This window comes from Entelurus aequoreus, linkage group LG03 (genome assembly GCF_033978785.1).
Source record: "Entelurus aequoreus isolate RoL-2023_Sb linkage group LG03, RoL_Eaeq_v1.1, whole genome shotgun sequence".
Taxonomy (NCBI): domain Eukaryota; kingdom Metazoa; phylum Chordata; class Actinopteri; order Syngnathiformes; family Syngnathidae; genus Entelurus; species Entelurus aequoreus.
This window is the reverse complement of record NC_084733.1, coordinates 76966842-76986308: the sequence shown is the minus strand read 5'-3', so window position 1 is coordinate 76986308 and position 19467 is coordinate 76966842. Positions and strand designations below refer to the sequence as shown.

The following is a 19467-nucleotide window of genomic DNA, read 5'->3' as shown; positions in this document are numbered from 1 at the left end:
CATTGGTTCTCAAACTTTCTTTACAAGTACCAAGTATATTCCAAGTATATGTAATATTTTTGGCCAATATAACATTACACACAGGTTGAACAGTAACAGTAATCAAGTGATTTTTTGGTGTACCACTAAATGGAGCTCACATATGACTAGTGGAGTATGGTCAACTCGGTTTCAAAGTTGGGACAAAACATGGCTCTCTGTAGTCACATGAGGGGCTTTTGACCATCTGGCCATACTCTCTCTGATTGGTCAAAAGCCCCTCACTTGTCTACAGGGCACCATGTTTGGTCCCAACTTTGAAACCGAGTTGACCACACTCTCTCCATACGCGAATCTGACGAGTACGTAGTACACATACCACAGTTGGAGAATCACTGTTTTAACCAAACCACCATGACAAATGAGAACACACCATCAGATAATATGAAATAATCACTACATTTTAGCTAACTTATCAATGCAACTTCTACTCAGGGCCAACCCTCTCCTAACGCGAACCCTGCTTGGCGTGAATGTAAAAATGTCCGACTTTACTGCAGACATATTCCTAACCACGTCCTGCTCCATCAGTGATTAGAATATAAGACTTACATTAGTGCACGTCTTTAAACACAATGGTACTGAGATCGAATCCCGGCCGAAAGTGAGTTGTGAGCATTTTTAAAAAAAGTATGTTTTAATGATGTTAATGATGCATGGTGACCTCGTGGTGAGCATGTAGGCCCCACAGTCAGAAGATCTGGGTTTGGGCATCTCTGTGGAGTTTGCATGTTCTCCCTGTGCGTGTGTTGGTTTTCTCCAGGTACTCTGGACTCCTCCCACATTTCAAAAATATGAATGTTAGGTAAATGGAGACTATACATTTTCCATTTGTGTGACTGCAAATGTGAATAAGAGTTTGTTTATACGTGCCCTGCCATTGGCTTGAGTCCAGTTTTGGGTGTTCCCTGCCTCTCGCCCCAATTCAGCTCGGATAAGCTCAAACAATTTTTTTCCCAATAATATTGTTTTACCAGACAACATGCATTAAATTAAAATCAAGTTTGAATTAAAAAAAAGGCATACAAATGGTTTCACATCAATTAAAAATTGTGAAAAACGTTTTTAATTGGGGCAAGCGGGCTCCAAAATACAATTTTGCTTAGTGCCTCTGCTATATTCTACAAGACCTCTTTCTCACAGGAAATTACTTAAATTAACAGATGTTTTCACATCAAATGCACAAAGCACCCTAATGATTTATTTAGGATTCAACTGACAGTAGATATGATGACAAGTTTTTTAAAGAATACAAAATAGTCTGCATATCAGCTTTGTTGTACTGTAGGACTGTGACAAAGGGTATTATTACTAGTACTATTATAGTATTAGTACTTTCTGGATCCACTGTAACTCCCTTTTAGCTCCTACAAAAACACAACACATACAATCTGATGAGATATATAAATCTGGATGTATTATAATAGCAGAAATGCTAATCTAGTACCTACTATGTTTCTATCTTTAGGTGTCGCGACTGCGCGGCGGTCCTGGAGGAATATGACGAGGAGACTCTTGGCCTAGCGGTGGTGGTTCTTTCCATGTTCATCCACCTCAGCCCTGATTTGGCTGCTCCTATGCTTCTGGACATCATGCAGTCTGTGGGCAGGTATACATGAGCCCGGCCTCCCTGCTACCTACATCCATGCAGTTTCATAATAACCCTCACAACTCATGCATGATTCAAATCCTGGATCCTGGATTCCTAACCCACTGCTTCTCTCAGGTTGGCTTCCAGCGCTAATTTTTCCGGACAAGCAGAGAGGTATGGCATGAAGCTGTCACGCCGGTGCAGTGCACAGATATCCACTTTTATAGATGTTGCGTGTAATAATTCATGTGCCTCCCTCCATATGATGTTTTGCAGTATGTTGATCCCAGGGAATGTTGCAGGTGTGGCTAAGCAGTTCCTCCGCTGCATGTTCCACCAGCTGGCTCCTAATGGCATCTTGCCACAGCTCTTCCAAAGCAACATTAAAGGTCAGCTCCGAGTTCTCACTATGAAACCTCAGATTTACATTTACTGAACATCCTTTTCTCTACTCTACAGACGGAAGTTTCCTACGGACGCTTGCCTTGTCGCTGATAGATTTTAATGAGTTGAGTTCTGTTGCCGCCCTCAACATGCTGCTGGAGGTGAGTTTTCGCCTTGTTTGTCTTCTTACCAGCAGGAGGCGCTCTTGTCAAAGCAAAGGGATTCTTTGGCCCCAGCTAAGCAACATAAGCCGATCTGAAAGAAGAAATCATCAGGAATGCCTTGCCTTATTACCCTGCACAACTGCACCAGTTGATTGTTGTTATTGTTGGACTGTTACACATAGGCAGCGAGGCGGCTGCCCACGTGAGCATTTATCTGCGCTTCGGTGTCCTAAATCCGCTGGCCTCGTTATTATGAGCATTGTGATTGATCAGTACTGAATGATCACTTAAATGGAAATATCTCTTTCCTTAGAATGGCCGTTACGTAACCCAGTTATGCTTTGTGTGCGCTCCCCTCCAGGGCCTGAACAACAAAAAGAGTCTCCCAGCAGGTGGCACCATGCTGCACTGCCTGGACAACATCGCCACCTTCATGGAGGCACTCCCCATGGACTCTCCGAGCAACCTGTGGACCACCATCTGCAACCAGTTCCAGGCCTTCCTTACTAAACTTCCCTTTGTGCTCCCTCTGAAGGTATTATTGACGCCGCCGCTCACTTAGCTTGCGCCTGATATGCTTTGATGTGATTATGGCTCAGGGAGAAAGCATGGAGCAGTGCCCTTGTCAGGTTTAATGGGACTGAATCTTGAGATTCTCATTGATTTGACTCCGCCGCTGTTGACCTTGGAGGTCAAATTAAAGTGTCTCTAATCATTTTATTCATGCACATGTAGTTGCTTCAGTGTGAGGAATAGTTGCACAAACTTTTGTACTTAGAAAACTCTTTCGGTTAAAGCTTTTTCAATTTGTCTGTCCCTCAGTGCCCCATGGATTCCAGTCTGAGGATTATAATTTGCCTACTGAAAATTCCAACCACAAATTCAACTCGAGTAAGCCCAGAGAAGATTTTGGGAAGCTAATTTATACAAATCCTGACCTTTAACATCTAATCTCATGTGTCCTACAGAGTCTCCTGGAGCCTTTCTCCAAGCTGCTGAGCTTTGTCATCCAGTATGGCATCTTCAGCCTCTCCTACTTGGTGGAGCTGTGTGGATTGTGTTACAAAGCTTTTAACAAGGTACTCTTGGCAATATTCATATCTCCATGTAACATTTACAGTATAATTACACACAAGTCCATGCCATTTGCTTTAGTTGCACTCTCAACAGTCGTTTTGACCTTTAAATCTGGTGTTGAGCTACTCAACATGTATGTTAGTCCATATCAGGCAACTTTATTATGTTTTTGTAAGGTTCCCAAGCCAAACTGACTAATTTTAGTAACAAGAGCAAAATGACAAAAGTGAGTTTTTAAGCCACCTACCGCCCAGCACCCCCCGCGACCCCGAAAGGGACAAGCGGTAGAAAATGGATGGATGGATGGATGGAATGAGCAAATACATGAAATATAGCCACATGGCATTTATGCTAATAGCATGTACACACTAAGCACATTACATTGATTTACCAAAAAAGTATTTTGAAAATAAAACAATTAATTTAAGTACCGTATTTTTCGAACCAATAAGGCACACTTAAAAGTCTTTCATTTTCTCAAAAATCGTGCCCCTAATATACAGATTGATTTTGGTTGTGTTTACCAATTTTGTTTGTTACATGGTCTAATGCTGAATTTGACCAGTAGATGGCAGTCACACATAATGAAAATGTGTGGACTGCAGGTTGACGCCTGTTCAATCAATGACATTCGCAAGCAAGCCCAAAACTTTGATGTTTCATTGAAAATATAGAACATTACACAGGGCGCTCAAAAATCTGTCAAAATGTGTTAGTACGACTTTGGTAAGCTACAACGCCGCACCGCTTGATGGATTTCCGTGGCATTATGGCTGTAGTAGTCAGACGTGCTCCAACATACGGGTATTATTATGGTGTGTGTATAAGGGCCCTAAAATGGCCCCTATTAGGAGGGAAATTATCTAGCGTTTTGTTTCGACCTATTTTAGCAAAACCAACTTTTCTTACCTATCGGTACCTGCTGATGTGTATTTGGGATCTGTATAAGTCTCGAAAATGTGCGTGCGCCTGCCATTGTAGCCTGCGCCGTAGTCAATAAGCTTCTTTTTTTCCTCTGTATTCTTGTTGTGGAGCATTCATCCTCCACTGTTGCCATTTTTATTACAAAGTAGTTCTAACTTACATTCGTCAGTAGACTCGCAATGAAAACGCTAAAAACTACAGGTGACGGGTAGAAAACGCTGTCAAAGTGGAGGCACGTCAATAAGACCACCCACAAAACGGCGCATACTGAAGAGGTCAGAAAGCGGTTTGAAGATGGTCTGTAAAACATAATCAATGCAACATTTTGACCAAAGAACCACCATTACATGTTATGTAGATCACAAGGAAGTGTTTTAAATGTAGAAAAAAATCATAATATGACCTCTTTAATGCGCCTTATAATCAGATGCACCTTTTGTTTGAAAATAGAACTAATTGACCCGCTCATCGGCAGTGTGTCTTATAATCTGGTGCGCCCTATGGTCCGTAAAATACGGTAATTAGTTAGGAAGAAGGAAAGAAATGTTAAACATGAAATGTATAGTTATAGTCAATATACATTAGAACAGTGATTTTTAAACTGAAATGATGACTTTTGTGTGAAGTATGTCCACTGTTGTGTCTGCATCAAATGTATTAATTGTAATCACTGCACTATGCCTGTGCTTTTACTTTTGGTTTTTTGAATATTTTTAATAGGTTTTGCTGTGGTGAGTCTGCATAGCTTCCTGATGTTATTATCACTATATTTGAATATTCAACTCATCCTGCTTCTAACTGCAATATGTATTAGTTTAGTTTGGATTATAGGTGAAGAAAAGAGGCAATTTTGAAGCAAAGTTTTGTCAGGCAAAGTGTATTAATTCACTGTTACTCAGACTGAGATATATATCACATTTCTCATGTGTTTGTATGTTTGCTTAACTCGCACAAATTACTGTTGTCATTCATTGGCACTCTAGCCTTCCCGGCTTACCTAATAATATTTTTTTTCGATACGATACAAATGCTTCCCGCATTTTTGGTGAGTGGAGCGTCGCCTAGCCACACAACAGGGCATGTTTACACGGCAAAACACTCTTCAATTAAAATAAGTGTCGAATGAGGAAGTTCTGTGTTGCTTAGCGGCGGCTCCAAAATGGTATCCAACATGGCGCCCTGCAGTCACGTGAGGGGCTTTTGACCAATCATTTAGGAGATCGTCTGAAACCGTGTTGTCCATACTTTCTCTGTAGACGGCTGTGCCACTAGTGGTACGTGGGCTCCATTTAGTGCTACACAAAATAATCACTTAATTAAATATTCAAACGGTGTTATATTACCCCAGATGTTGTGACACGCTCGCCAGGGATGATGTTATTGTTGCTTGGAGTAAAACCTAAACTTGTTTATCAAGGCAAGACCAAGTTTTTTAGCTTCTGCTTCTCTGTAAGGACAGAATAAACTTTTTGTGGTTAGCTTTATCACTACTTCCCGGGGTTACAGTGGTCAAAAATATTAAGTATACTTGTTAAATGAAACCTTTTTAATGAATAGTTAGGCCTACGACACTACTGTTTTTTAATGTTGGTTATTAAGTTGGTACATGGAGAACTAAGTGTTTTCGGAGGTGGTTCGTGGTGCAAAAAGTTTAAAAACTACTACAGTAGAATTTTATATATATATATATATATATATATATATATATATATATATATATATATATATATATATATATATATATATATATATATATATATATATATATATATATATATATATATATATATATATATATATATATTCCAAATCTTTCTAAATGGGTAACTGTTATGGTAACAGGACTGAGTGCAAACCCAGGGACACCACTATTTTTTTTTTTAAGAAAATAAACTTAAAGTGTAGATAGTAACACAAATATGTTAAACATGTAACATTTCTGAATGATTTCAATTGTTATATTCCATGGTAAAGTCATTTTTTGGAAAGGCAACACATTGCTATTTTCCAGTGTTTGAGGTATTTACATTTTTTTAAACACATATGTAATCAGATCATCACTTTGCTTAATATTTTTTATAAAGTATTTTTACAGGTAATTTTATTGTGCACCTATATGTATTTCTTGAGAACGTGAATGGCAGTAATTCCGTGGAATGGCCTTTGTAGTAGTTTTTGTAAGTTTATTTTTCTCCTCCTGAACTGTTCAACACAAAAAGGTGAACACTTGGCAAAACATGCACTCCGACTGTGTTGCTTGTGCTATTATTACTAGAAAAATATGCCACATGAGGGCGCTGTTATTAAACACTAGTTCAACCACAATGAAGTATCAGGTTCTCAAACTCATGGCTCACAGGCCCATACAACAGCACCATTTTAACATTGAACATGCATTTTGAAAAGAAAAACTAACTTCTAGATAAGAAATATTGTGAGAAAAACAATACAACGGAATGTACTACAAACAACTAGAATACAATGGTACCTCAATTTAAGAGTGCACCAACCTAAGAGTGTTATGAGATAAGAGCTGTCTCTTGGCTAATTGTTGTGCTTTAAGTTGCAAGCATAAATTTCAGTTACAAGCATCCCTGCCATTAGTTGGTGTAGCACAGGGGTCGGCAACCCGCGGCTCCGGAGCCGCATGCGGCTCCTTGACCACTCTGATGCGGCTCAGCTACATACATGCCGACCCCCCCGATTTTCCCAGGAGATTTATAATAATAATAATAATAATAATACCCAAAGTCGCTTTACATGTTTTTCTGCACCCATCATTCATTCACACCTGTAATTTATGGATCTCAGTGTCTCTCATAGATTACTCCCAGTGAAAAAATAATCCTATTTACACTCTAATTACTAAATAAAGGGCGTACCCTAATTGCACTGCAGTAATTGTCCTCTATAGCATTTACATACAGCGTGCCAGTCCAGCCACATGTTGCATGTTGTTATTACTTGCACACACAGGAGACAGCAAAGCATACTTACTCATCAGCCACACAGCTTACACTGACGGTAGCCGTATCAAACAACTTTAACATTTTTACGTTACAAATATGCGCCACACTGTGAACCCACACCAAAAAAGAATGAAAAACACATTTCTGGAGAACATCCCACCGTAACACAACATAAACACAACACAACCATTACCCAGAATCCCATGCAGCCCTAACTCTTCCGGTCTACATTATACACCCCCGCCACCACCAAATCCCCCCACACATCAACCCCCCCCCCCCTTTCCCCTCTCCGTGCGTTGGTTGAGCGGAAGAGTTAGGGCTGCATGGGATTCTGGGTATTGGTACCGTCAGTGTAAGATGTGTGGCTGCTGACGTAGTACGCCTTGCTGTCACTTAAGGGAGCAAGCTGAAACTGCAATCTATATGTGGTTGAGCAGGTACACTGTTAGGGCAGACTGTAGAGGGCGCCAAATGCAGTGTCATCACACTCTGATATTCGGGGGTCTCCCGGGAAAAATGAGTGGGGCAAGTATGACAGGGGCAAGTATGACGCTATCAAGTGCTAATCATTCAAAACTCGCGGGCTGCACTAACATCAAATTTCCACATTAAAGTGCGTGCCGGTGCGTGTGTCGGAGACCCCTGGTTAACATAGCACAAAGCATTTAAGCTTTGTATGCGGTGTTTTTCATTTTAAATTTTAAATTTTTTTTTGTGGCTCCCATTACTTTCTTTAATTTGTGAAACTTGCCAAAATGGCTCTTTGAGTGGTAAAGGTTGCCGACCCCTGGTGTAGCAGATGCCACAATCAACCCCATAACATCCACTCAAAACATCCTGTCTTACTCACTAGCATTAGCTTATTGCTGGAGATTGACACCACTTTGTTTTAAAAGTTTAAAAAAATAATCAAAAACATGACAGAGCGTGTAGCAGACTTTGCAAAGTTTGTCTGCACCATACTGAGGCAGAATGAGTTGATGATACCAGCCAATAATTTTAAGATAATATGTACATGGCAGACATTTATACAGGAAACAATGGAGAAGCTGCTGATGTTGTGCAGCTGGAAGGAGATGACATAGAAGTCTACTGTCCAAGGTAAATGTACATTATTACATTACTTCATAAACTACTGTAGTTGTTTGTAATACATTTGATTTTATTATTTTTATACAGTATTTTTTTTAATCTAAAAGTTACTTTTTCTTAAATGTGTGCTATTTTGGGGGGGTCAAGCACCAATTGATTTCAATTAATTTCAGTGGGAGATGTTGACTTGACATTCAAGTATTTTGAGTTAAGAGCTTCGTCACATAACTAGTTTAACTTAAGTTGAGGTACTACTGTAGTTTTAGAAGTGATGTAATAACATGTACCATATTTTTTGGATTATAAATCACAGTTTTTTTTCATAGTTTGGCCGGGGGTGCGATTTATACTCTGGAGCGATTTATGTGTGAAATTATTAACACATTACCGTAAAATATAAAATAATATTATTTATCTCATTCACTTAAGAGACTAGACGTATTTCAGCGTGACAGATTGTTTGGTAAACGTATAGCATGTTCTTTATGTTATAGTTATTTGAATGACTCTTACCATAATATGTTACGTTAACATACCAGGCACGTTCTCAGTTGGTTATTTATGCGTCATATAACGTACACTTATTCAGCCTGTTGTTCACTATTCTTTATTTATTTTAAATTGCCTTTCAAATGTCTATTCTTGGTGTTGGATTTGATCAAATAAATTTCCCCCAAAAATGCGACTTATACTCTCGTGCGACTTATATATGTTTTTTTCCTTCTTTATTATGCATTTTCGGCCGGTGCGATTTATACTCCGGAGTGATTTATAATCCGAAATATACGGTACCTTGAAGAGCGGACTTCTACAGTTTCTACTTAAAACTGCTTCTCCATCAAACACACCATTAGCAACTTCACCATATTTTCATGGATAAATGTGAATGAAGCTGGGGTACTCGTGTCCTGAGGTACCAGTGTACTACTAACTAACTACTATCACAGGTGAACAGGTCAACAGCAACTGACTAACCCAGTCTAAACACATAACCTTAGCAACAAAATTGTTTTTCTAATTGAAAACAGAAAGCACCCCAGCCACGGGAGTGATGACGGCTCCCAGCATGCTTTGCAGCACCTTTTTGTGCTGCAAATTCTAAATATTCTCAAAGTACATATTAAGAGTCGACATAGTTTGTATTTATTATCCTCCATTAGTAGTAGCTCCGTGTATGGATTATCTACCTGCTGTGTGATGGTTATACAGTAGCATCATTTTAATGACAGCATATTACTGTTATGTTGAGTAATGACCTCCTGCAGTTTCCAAACTGTTGACGAGCAATTGCCCTGAAGTGAATACTGTACATGTGCTTTTGACATTCTCCAACAATGTCACAACGTTTTTTTTTATATGGATGGGTTAAATCAGTAACTTCTCAAACTGTTGTATGCGGACTCCATCTAGTGGTACACCATAAAATCACTTAATTAAGTGATTAGTGTTTTATTTTCCTATATTCAAAGCCAGTGTTACTGTTCAAAATGTGTTTAATGTTAGTGTGGCCAAAAATATCAAACATATATGTGAAATAGATCCTCTGCCTTGTTTGAATGAATACTTAGGCCTGCTATGCTGCTGTATTTTGTTAGTCATTATGGTGATAAGAGCCAAGTGTTTTCTGAAGTGATGCTTGGTAAAAAAAAGTTTGAAAATCACAGTGTTAATAGTTATGTTGGCCAAACTCCGGCCATGATGCATCTTGCTGATAGCTTCTTCTAGTATTTATTGACAAATCAGTCACGTAGCTAAACGTGATTCTGAACTATATACTGTAGTGGCCTAGCTTTGCCAGTACTCCACTTGCAGAGACCCCAAAGCAAGTTGGGTTTGAGTCAGTTTGACTTCAAATTTCTCGCACAACTCAATGCAATCTGCAAAACATCCACTGTAACTTTAGGGTGATTAGTGTAATCACCATCTTTAGATGACTGACAAGCACTTGTGGAAAAACGCGGCGACTGTCAAGCAAAACGTCAGCGAGTTGCACATAAGGCATTGACCATTTGTCTAATAATTAAACAACTGAGAATAATTGTATTACATTCTTTGAAAGCTTTCTGTGCCCTTCTCAACGCATAGTAACGGAGTATGTTAACTACCCACATAACATCAGTTCTGACCCTCAAGGAAGTTGACCTTATTTGCTTGAAAGAATCATCTTGTTTATTAGCTTTGCACAATCAAAGTTATTAGTGTCACTGATTACATTGAAGCCTGCAAGCCCAGCAAAATAACTGCTGCCATTTTTGAGTTTCTGCTGCTACTCTGAAACAGGATAGGGTCATTTATCTTGCATTGATTTAATCTGTTGCTCCTCATTTCTCCAAAAGGGCATCATAAGAAACAGATCCGAATCCAACAGCCTGCTATTCAGTTGTGTCCACACCAAGAACATGTTTTGAATATTGTGAACCGTAAAACTTTCCGCACTTTAAAGGGTTAAACCTTTTACACAGATTAGCAGTGATAAAAATGTTGAGTTGTGTTGTTTTGCAGGTCTTAATGTCGTCATTTTTGGTGCTGCTCCAACTTGCCTGACTCCCCAGACAGCCAGAAATGTAGTCATGTGTCCCACATGATTAAGTAGGCAATCATCCAGTATCGATTAACATGATTAGTTGGTGTACCGTAGGGCCTCGGGTCTATAGTGTGTTTCTGAGGTGCCGTCTCAGACAGAGATGGAGCCAGGCTTGTCTGCGCCGTTTGGCCCCGTGGATGCTCAATCCTCCACCACTGTCAACGCCGCATGCTTTATGTCTCCTGCAGTATTGATTTCTCAACCCGCGATTCCTCGCTCTACAATATCCGCTCTTCAAAACCCAGAGTCACTATGAACAATTACTCTTGGACCCTGTCCTATGCCGTTTCTTTAATGGCAGCTTCCGAGAAGGATCCAGAATTTAAAGTTGTAAAGTATCGCTTTTTTTAAACGGAGGGTTGCAATGCTGTGCATCAACTACTGGTCATGACCAGTAGTTGATGCATAGCATTGCAACCCTGTCTATTTACTAAGGGTGTTGTTTGAATTTAGAGAGTTCAGGTGCGGCTGAGGTGAGGCACATTTTACCTACCAGTCAAAGAAAAAACTACTTTTTTCTATCCCTTGGCCTGCAGGGGATCTGAATGATGCAGGGGGTGTCCAACTAATTTTTATCATGGTCCATATCGCAGTTATGGCTGCCACTTATAATTGCAAAATTAAGGATAATCATACAAATGTATAATCGCCACATGATATTGTTACACAATTTCTCCTTTCATTTGATTATTATATTGTATACCAACAAACTGATGGTAAAACTGCTTTGCAATCATAAATCAAAGTGACAAGCAAGTGTTAAAGTGCAGATTTTGTAGAACAACTTCAAAGGGGTTTCAATGACAAAAAAAAAATTCTTGGAATAGATTTTTGTGTCAAATAATATAGAGGTAAGAAAAAATGTAGTCGGATGCGGCACAATTTTTTTCCGTCTAAATTGTAACATATGTATTAAAGTGACGAAAAGCCCCATTTACACACTTTTCCAGGTGTTTGCTGTGGTGGGCCTGCAGTTTGACACCTGTGTATTAGCGTAACAGGACTGAATGCAAACCGAGAGAGGTTGCATTTTACTAAGTTAAATACGAACATTATAATGTAAAGAAAGCAAACTTAAAAGGAGAGGAATTTTGTCTTTTTTCACTTTTAAATGTTACAATGTTGGATACACATGTTAATCAATGCCAACGTGTCAAATCATGTGGTTCATGCATTTTTGCATTAACTTGCACGCAGTTTTGGATGCCTCTGTTCATGGGGTTTTGCAGTCTGGCTACGTTGTGACATCACACGGAGCTTATTTGGTCATTTAAGGCCTGATTGACTAAAGATTTGTGTGTACTAAAACATGTGCAAACTTGACAGATCTACTAAATGTGTACTAAGTGGATTGCGTCTGTTTAGTGAGCAGAATAAGGAGCGCAAACCATTTTGCTTCTCTGTCTTCATTAATATGCAGAATACATGCCGATCATCAACACACCCAAAATACCTGGAGGAGAAAAAGCAAATGTATTAAACAGCTTGTGCAATGTGGTTAATTAGCACTCATCCCCGTTTTGGGAGCACTATTTTACGTTTTATTTAGCACATGTAAAAGGGATGTGCTATCTGACACAGACGTACACGGCTGTGAGAAAAGAGGTGCTCGCGCTGCAAAGACAGACGAGAGTCCTCCATCCTATGTGTGTGTGTCAGCATATTTAGACAGACAGAAATAAAAAATAATAGAAAAAACGTCTATTCAGAATTTCCTTTTACAGCTTTATAGCTACTGGATGACTTATGGGGCAGATTAAAATGAATTCAATTAATACGTTTTGGTGCCCGCTGGGGTTTTTTTCAGGGACGTTCATTGTTTTTCATTCAGGATTGCTGTAATATATTTCCTACTAGAAAAGACGTCTTTCATTACGCAGTTCCTTATGGTTGAGTCCTTCTAGATGCACAAATGTGCTGATGATGCAATCTACATAATTATTTTTGCATATGTTTCTGTTGTCTAGACTGCAATTTAGAAAAGTTGTTAGAGATTATATGTGTGCTGCCAGTTCAAAACATCACACATTAGTGTCGCCAAGGTAAAAGCCCGGTACGCACGCAAAATCCTCATTTAAAAAAATAAGGCCAATTTTCAATTGCACGCGCAGTTTAGTAGATCACGCACAACACGCCCAATCATATTACACACGATTTTATTTTTTGCACATGCTGTTTCGCGCCTGGTATTTGGTTTTTGGTAAATCAGGCCCTAAGTAAAGCTCTCAGGCAGATGGGGGAGCTCCTCCCCCTCTGCTTCAGGCTGTAAGAAAACACACAAAAAAGTATTATTTTCGTATAATTTTGGCATGCGCATATAACGCCAAAGTGCAACATGCAGGGACACAAATGTTCCCTAAACAGCTGTTTTTAATGCATGTCTGAATTGATTGTATAGTGTAGGTGTACCTAATGTTGTGACCGGGTGAATCACTACAATGTTGGTGAAATGTTGACAGTGTCTGGGAAAAAAAATGGTGACAACTTTAAAAGTTTACATTGTCTAAAGATAAATCATGGTACCTGTGGATACTTTTGGGTGGGGCGTGGTTTCATTTGCAATCTGGGAACGCCTCTAGGATCAAACATCTTACTAAAAAAACAGGTAATACAAGTGACCGTAGAGCAGAATTTATGCACAATTTACAAAGTATATATAATGCATATTATCCAGACCACAAGGAAGTGTTTTAAATGGCCGGGGGCCGATTGTTGGGCTGTGAGCGTCCCCTCAAAAAAGATCTGTTTCTCAGCTGTGGTTCGTAGGGGTTGCGGATTTAACTCAGTTGCGATACACTTTTCCACCACTTGTGGCAGTAATGACAATATCAAACAAACAGAAGAAGGCTGGAGCTAAAATCATAGAAAAGTTTCTTATGTGCAAAAATTATGACTAGGTGGTGAATCTGTATTTTCATTTGCACTTTAATTTTATTGACAGTTTAGGTAAGAAACATTTATCATTATTTTGCTCATTTCAGCACTTCATAATTGTGTTTACATATATTTTTGATCAGTTATTTATAAGTCCCTTCCTCTTTGTGGTTAACACATCGTTTCATATTATTTGACACTGTTAATATGTGTAGTGGAAAAGTTGGGCTCCAAAGTTACATTTATTTTTTAAAAGTATAGTTGAAATAAGGAGTAAAACAAGTATTGTATACAAAAAAGTATTTTATATTTAATTTTGTCGGGTATTTATAAATTTTATTTCCCAAGGACGCAAATGACACTGATTCAGTGGAATGGCCCGAAAAGTATCTTTTTTTAAGGTGCGCACAGTCAACCTTACTTTGCCTTTTTCGGTCGATTTATCAACACAACTAAAGACAAAAAGGAGTTGCTTCGCATCCCTGCAGGGAGCATGTGGCTAGCCTAAGCGAACATGAGCGCATAAAGAAAAAGGAGGCAAAAGTGAAAGCCAGAAGATGACAGTGTGGTTTGTAAACAGGCAGCTGGGCTTTGTGTGAAAGGGATAAACAAAGAGAGCAGCCTGTCCTCAGGGAGGGAGAAGGCAGCCTGACAGCCTCCTCTGAGCTGCTTGGGACTCAGGGAGGAGAGATCTGGACTGGCCTAAATCTACTCCTCAGCTTCACTATTGTCTGTCTATTCTCCATCTCCCTCCCACCCTTTCTTCAGCCTGTCCTTCCCCCTCTTTTCAGCCTCGTGAGTTGATGCTCTCCGCGCAGCATGAGTAAGGCCGCGTTATAATAGAGGAAGGCAGTCTTGCTGCATCAGTACATTTTCTCCCCTCTCGTATCTTTCCTCACATCTAGGAGCGAGATAAGTTCTACATGTCGCGCATTGTGGTGCTGGAGCTTCTTCAGGCTCTCAAGTTCAAATCCTCGCTGCCTGACACTAACCTGCTACTGCTGGTCCAGGTAAAAAAAAAAAAAAAGGAGAAATATTTTCACCCAGTTACGCCCTAAATAATGTGTTGTGGCATTTTAGTTTATTTGTGCAGATATTGGCACACGACTTGCAGAATCCACCATCATCCAAAAGCACATGATTTCAACATTCCCTGGGGTGAGATTTAACTAAGCAGCTTCTAAAAACATCTGGGAGTGAAGACAGCACCTAAAAATAAAATGTGTGTTTCCGACAGTGCACAACGGCAGCAATGGAATGCATGAGACAATACACAAGTGAACTTCTGGACTTCATTGCAGACATGCACACGCTGACCAAGCTCAAAGTGAGTCTTCTTCCGCATCAAAGTACTTTCTTCCTTTGTTACTGGCAGAGGTTATTGTGTCCTCTTGTAATGTGTCCCTCAGAGCCATATGAAGGCTTGCTGCCAGCCGCTGCACGAGGACACTTTCGGGGGCAACCTTAAAGTGGGCTTGGCGCAGGTGGCTGCCATGGAGATCAGCAAAGGCAATCACCGGGACAACAAATCTGTGGTCCGCTATCTTCCTTGGCTTTACCATCCTCCCTCCACCATGCAACAAGGGTGAGGCTCACAAGTCAAGGAGGTCAATCACTCTAATGTTTTTGCCGCAGAATAAAAGGTCAATTCAAACGCAAGGATGTATTTTATGCTAATTTAGCTACATAATTAGTTTATATTAAATTTTTAAATACAATAGTAGCTCAACATTTGAGCTGAATTGGTTCCGTGACAGAGCTCTTAACTCAAAACACTTGTATCTCAAAGCAACGTCTCCCAATGAAATTAATTGAAATGAATTAAATCGGTGCTTGCCCCCACAAAACAACACACTTTTACCATGTAACTTGCCTTTAAAAAGAAAAACAAACTTTTAGACAAAACATTACATAGAAGGCAATCTGCGAAGAGGTGGCAACTTGTCCAGGGTGTACCCCGCCTTCTGTCCGGATGCAGTTGTGATAGGCTCCAGCACCCCCTGCCACTCCGAGAGGGACACGCGGTAGAAAATGGATGGATCGATTGATAGAAAGCAATACAATAAAAGTAGGTACTACTAACAACTACAGTGGTTTTATGAAGTAGTGTAACAATAATATACAGCAAACTACTACAATATCTCCTTCCAATTGCTTCTCCGTCAAACACACCATCAGCAACTTTTACATATTTTCATGGATAAATGTCCACCGTTTAGATATTATTTTAACGCCTTTGACTGGCATTAGACTCATTCTGCTTCAGTATGGTGCAGACTAGCAGTGATACGTTCAAATGACTTTGGTGACACACTCATTCATGTTTTTGTTGATTTATTTTTTTTATTCAATGAATACCATTTAATGTCAGTGCACTTGTGGGCTCTGAACCGTGGATGTCGTCGTGGCTTTTGCAGCCCTTTGAGACACTTGTGAACACTTAAGAAGTACAACAAAATAACATTTTCTGTACAAACCCTTTCAAGAACAGACATACAGTTACAGGGTGGACAAAATGGGACCACTTATTGGGTCGCCACATCAACAGAGCCTTGTGAAAAATTCATGTTTTTAAAAATCAGATTAATCTAATAATAATAATAATATTAATATTAATAAATATTAATAATAATAATAATAATATTAACCTTAATATTTTGACACAATTTACATTTTATTGTCAGAATCTCACACAGGGACATCGTTTTAAAATGTTTTACTTGAATTCACGTAATTGATTTGTTCGAAACTTGCTAACAGTGTTCTATAAAGTAAGGTCGGGGTGTATTGTCAAGTGAAATAAGTAAGCACACCAGTCGCAGTCTCCTCACTCTACTTTGCAGTTACGTATGCTTGATCACTCATCGTATGACAACCTGCTCCATCTTTCAGGTAACTATCCTTCAAGGCAAAGGAGCATGTAGAAATTGTGCGATTAATCTGCATTTATACATGGTTAATGCAATCTTTTTCGGGATTAATCTGCATTGATACAATATTAATGCAATATTTTTGGTAATTAATCGCAACAATTAAAGCAATAACTTTGGCTCCGTTTGCACTGCACACCAAATCTGATTTTTTTTGCCCGCAAGTGACTCAGATCGGATATTTTTTGTCAGTCCAAACTCTCCAAAGTGCTTCAAATCTGATCTTTTCGCATCGGACTTTGGCCACATCAAACGTTGTCCAAAATGTGTTTGGAATCTGATCTTTTTTGATCTTACTGCAGTCCAAACGGTAATGTGACCTGTTTGTCACTTGTATGTCCTCTTTTGTCAAGCTATGTCATTCGCAATCACTTTCCTTTTTACAATTCTCTTCTTCCACCTCCTGCAGTTGTTTCCCATCATCTGCCTTTTTCCTCTACACAACAGCCATGGCACAAAACCACTAAATCCTGGTGTATACGTGGCTTGCATAGGCGTCCCCCCTCCCCCTGCGTAGCCTACGTCAGTTTTTGCCAAGAACTCAGGCGAGCAGACTTTGTGCTTGAAATGCACAAATGGTTGTATGAAATAAATCAACAGTGATTAAACAATTGCATGACAACAGATGTTTTGTACATAATATCTCAGTGCGTTTTAAAAATATATACTGTATGTGTCGTTTTTCAGCTGTTGTTGTCCAGAAGAAGTCACACAGTACGACACTCTTTTCAACTTTTATTGTCAATTTTATGCTAACAACAGGTTCAATTCGGACACATATTCTTTGTCGTGCACACACGTCTTTTTCTCTCGCACACAACACTTCTCATTCTTAATCTTTCGTTAACTTACAATAGTTATTGAACAGTTTTTTTTATTTACAATTACATGTTTCTCTCTTGTCCAAAGTCCCGAATGGCCGAATATTGTTGCAGATAATAATAGCGTCCTCTGCCATGAGTCGTTCAGAAGTTGCACAGTTCATCTTCACAAAGGTATTTTTCTCTGGTTTATAAGTAAAACGTCCATTAAAAGTAAACAGATGACGTTGATGATGTGGTTCAGTGGTTAACATCACTCGGCACAGGAATGAAACACAAAATATCTAGTCAACAACAGCTGTAGTTGTTACTTCTGGAGACACTGCCCCTTAGTGTTTTGGAAGATAATTACAAGTCTGCCACCACCCCCCACGGAAGAACTATAAATTAAACAAGACGCCATGGGGGGCACGCCAAGGCCCTATTGGGGCCACTTTGGTCCCTGTGCTCGTTTATACTGGAGTCTGATAAAGATCACATTTTACTTGTTAACTAAACAGTCCACTGGAAAAAAATAGATTTAGAAAAAATCAGATTTGGTCCACTTTGGCCTGCAGTGTAACTGTAGTCTTTGACAGCCCTGGTTAATACTATACATAAAGGGTTTGAGTTTGAGTTTATTTCGAACGTGCAAGCATACAACATGATACATCACAATTTCCAGTTTCTCTTTTCAACATGTTCGAAAAGGAGTAGGAAGAAGCAGAGCTTATTTAATCCTACCCCTTTTCTTTACATAACAGTTGCTAAAACTTTTTGTTCACTTCCTGTTCACAATTTATTCACATAAACTCCATAAGTAATCACAATAAAAATAAATAAATAAATAATAGTAATAATTTAATAATAATAATTGGTGAAGTAAGTCATATTTCATATGATGAGATAAGTAAGATTACTTTAAGAATGAATGAATGGATGGATGAAATAAATTGAGAATGTTTGTCATGGTTCTTCTTCTTTGTACTTTGTAAACACTTTAAGTTTGAAGAGTTTCTTGAAGTGGATCATATTAGTACATTGTTTGATTGCTTTGCTTAATCCATTCCATAATTTAATTCCACATACAGATGTACTGAAGGTCTTAAGTGTTGTACGTGCATACAAATGTTTTAAATTACGTTTTTCTCTAAGATTATATTTCTCCTCTTTTTTTGAGAAGAATTGTTGTATATTCTTGGGTAGCAGGTTATAGTTTGCTTTGTGCATAATTTTAGCTGTTTGCAAATTCACTATGTCATGGAATTTCCGTATTTTTTATTCAATAAATAAAGGGTTTGTATGTTCTCTATATCCAACATGATGTATTATTCTAACTGATCTTTTTTGTAACACCGTTAATGAATGAAGTGTACTTTTGTAATTATTCCCCCATATTTCTACACAGTAGCTCAGATATGCTAACACTAGCGAGCAGTAGAGAATATGAAGGGATTTTTGGTCTAGAACATGTTTTGCTTTATTCATTATTGACGTGTTTCTTGCTACTTTATGTTGTATATTTTTTACGTGAGATTTCCAGTTCAATTTATCATCAATCATTATACCTAGAAATTTGGTTTCATTTACTCTTTCAATTTCTATTCCGTTGGGGGAAAACTCTCTCCGAATATTCTAAACTAGTGATTTTCAAACTTTTTTCACCAAGCACCACCTCAGAAAACACTTGGCTCTCAAAGTACTACCATAAATAAACATTGATTGATTGATTGATAATTACCAACATTAAAATACAGTTGTGTAGTAGGCCCAAGTATTCATTAAAACAAGGCAAATGTTTTACTTACCAAGTAACACTGGGTTTGCATATAGGAAAATAAAACACTGTGGTGACCATGGGTATATACTTTATACAGGGAATGGTTAGCTAAGGCACAGATGGGAACACTAAAATGAGGAGATGTGTGTAGCTAAAAACCAAACCAAACACCAAATATACGGAAGAGTAATACTCAAATCACAAACAACACATGTTCAGAGCATGACAGTACTTTAATCTAGTGATTTTTCGGCGT

The 19467-nt window shown here is 38.8% G+C and overlaps 1 protein-coding gene across 1 annotated transcript in view; it reads left to right on the top strand.

Moving 5' to 3' along the window:
- LOC133646887 (protein unc-79 homolog) overlaps positions 1-19467 on the top strand; it is a 106562-nt gene that overhangs the window by 80814 nt on the left and 6281 nt on the right. Inside the window, exons 35-45 of the mRNA XM_062042777.1 lie at positions 1508-1648; positions 1766-1804; positions 1907-2019; positions 2090-2175; positions 2540-2713; positions 3001-3069; positions 3147-3257; positions 14607-14711; positions 14782-14859; positions 14939-15028; positions 15111-15286. Of these exons, the coding sequence (XP_061898761.1) occupies positions 1508-1648; positions 1766-1804; positions 1907-2019; positions 2090-2175; positions 2540-2713; positions 3001-3069; positions 3147-3257; positions 14607-14711; positions 14782-14859; positions 14939-15028; positions 15111-15286 (1182 nt within the window). The remainder of the gene's footprint in view (positions 1-1507; positions 1649-1765; positions 1805-1906; positions 2020-2089; positions 2176-2539; positions 2714-3000; positions 3070-3146; positions 3258-14606; positions 14712-14781; positions 14860-14938; positions 15029-15110; positions 15287-19467) is intronic.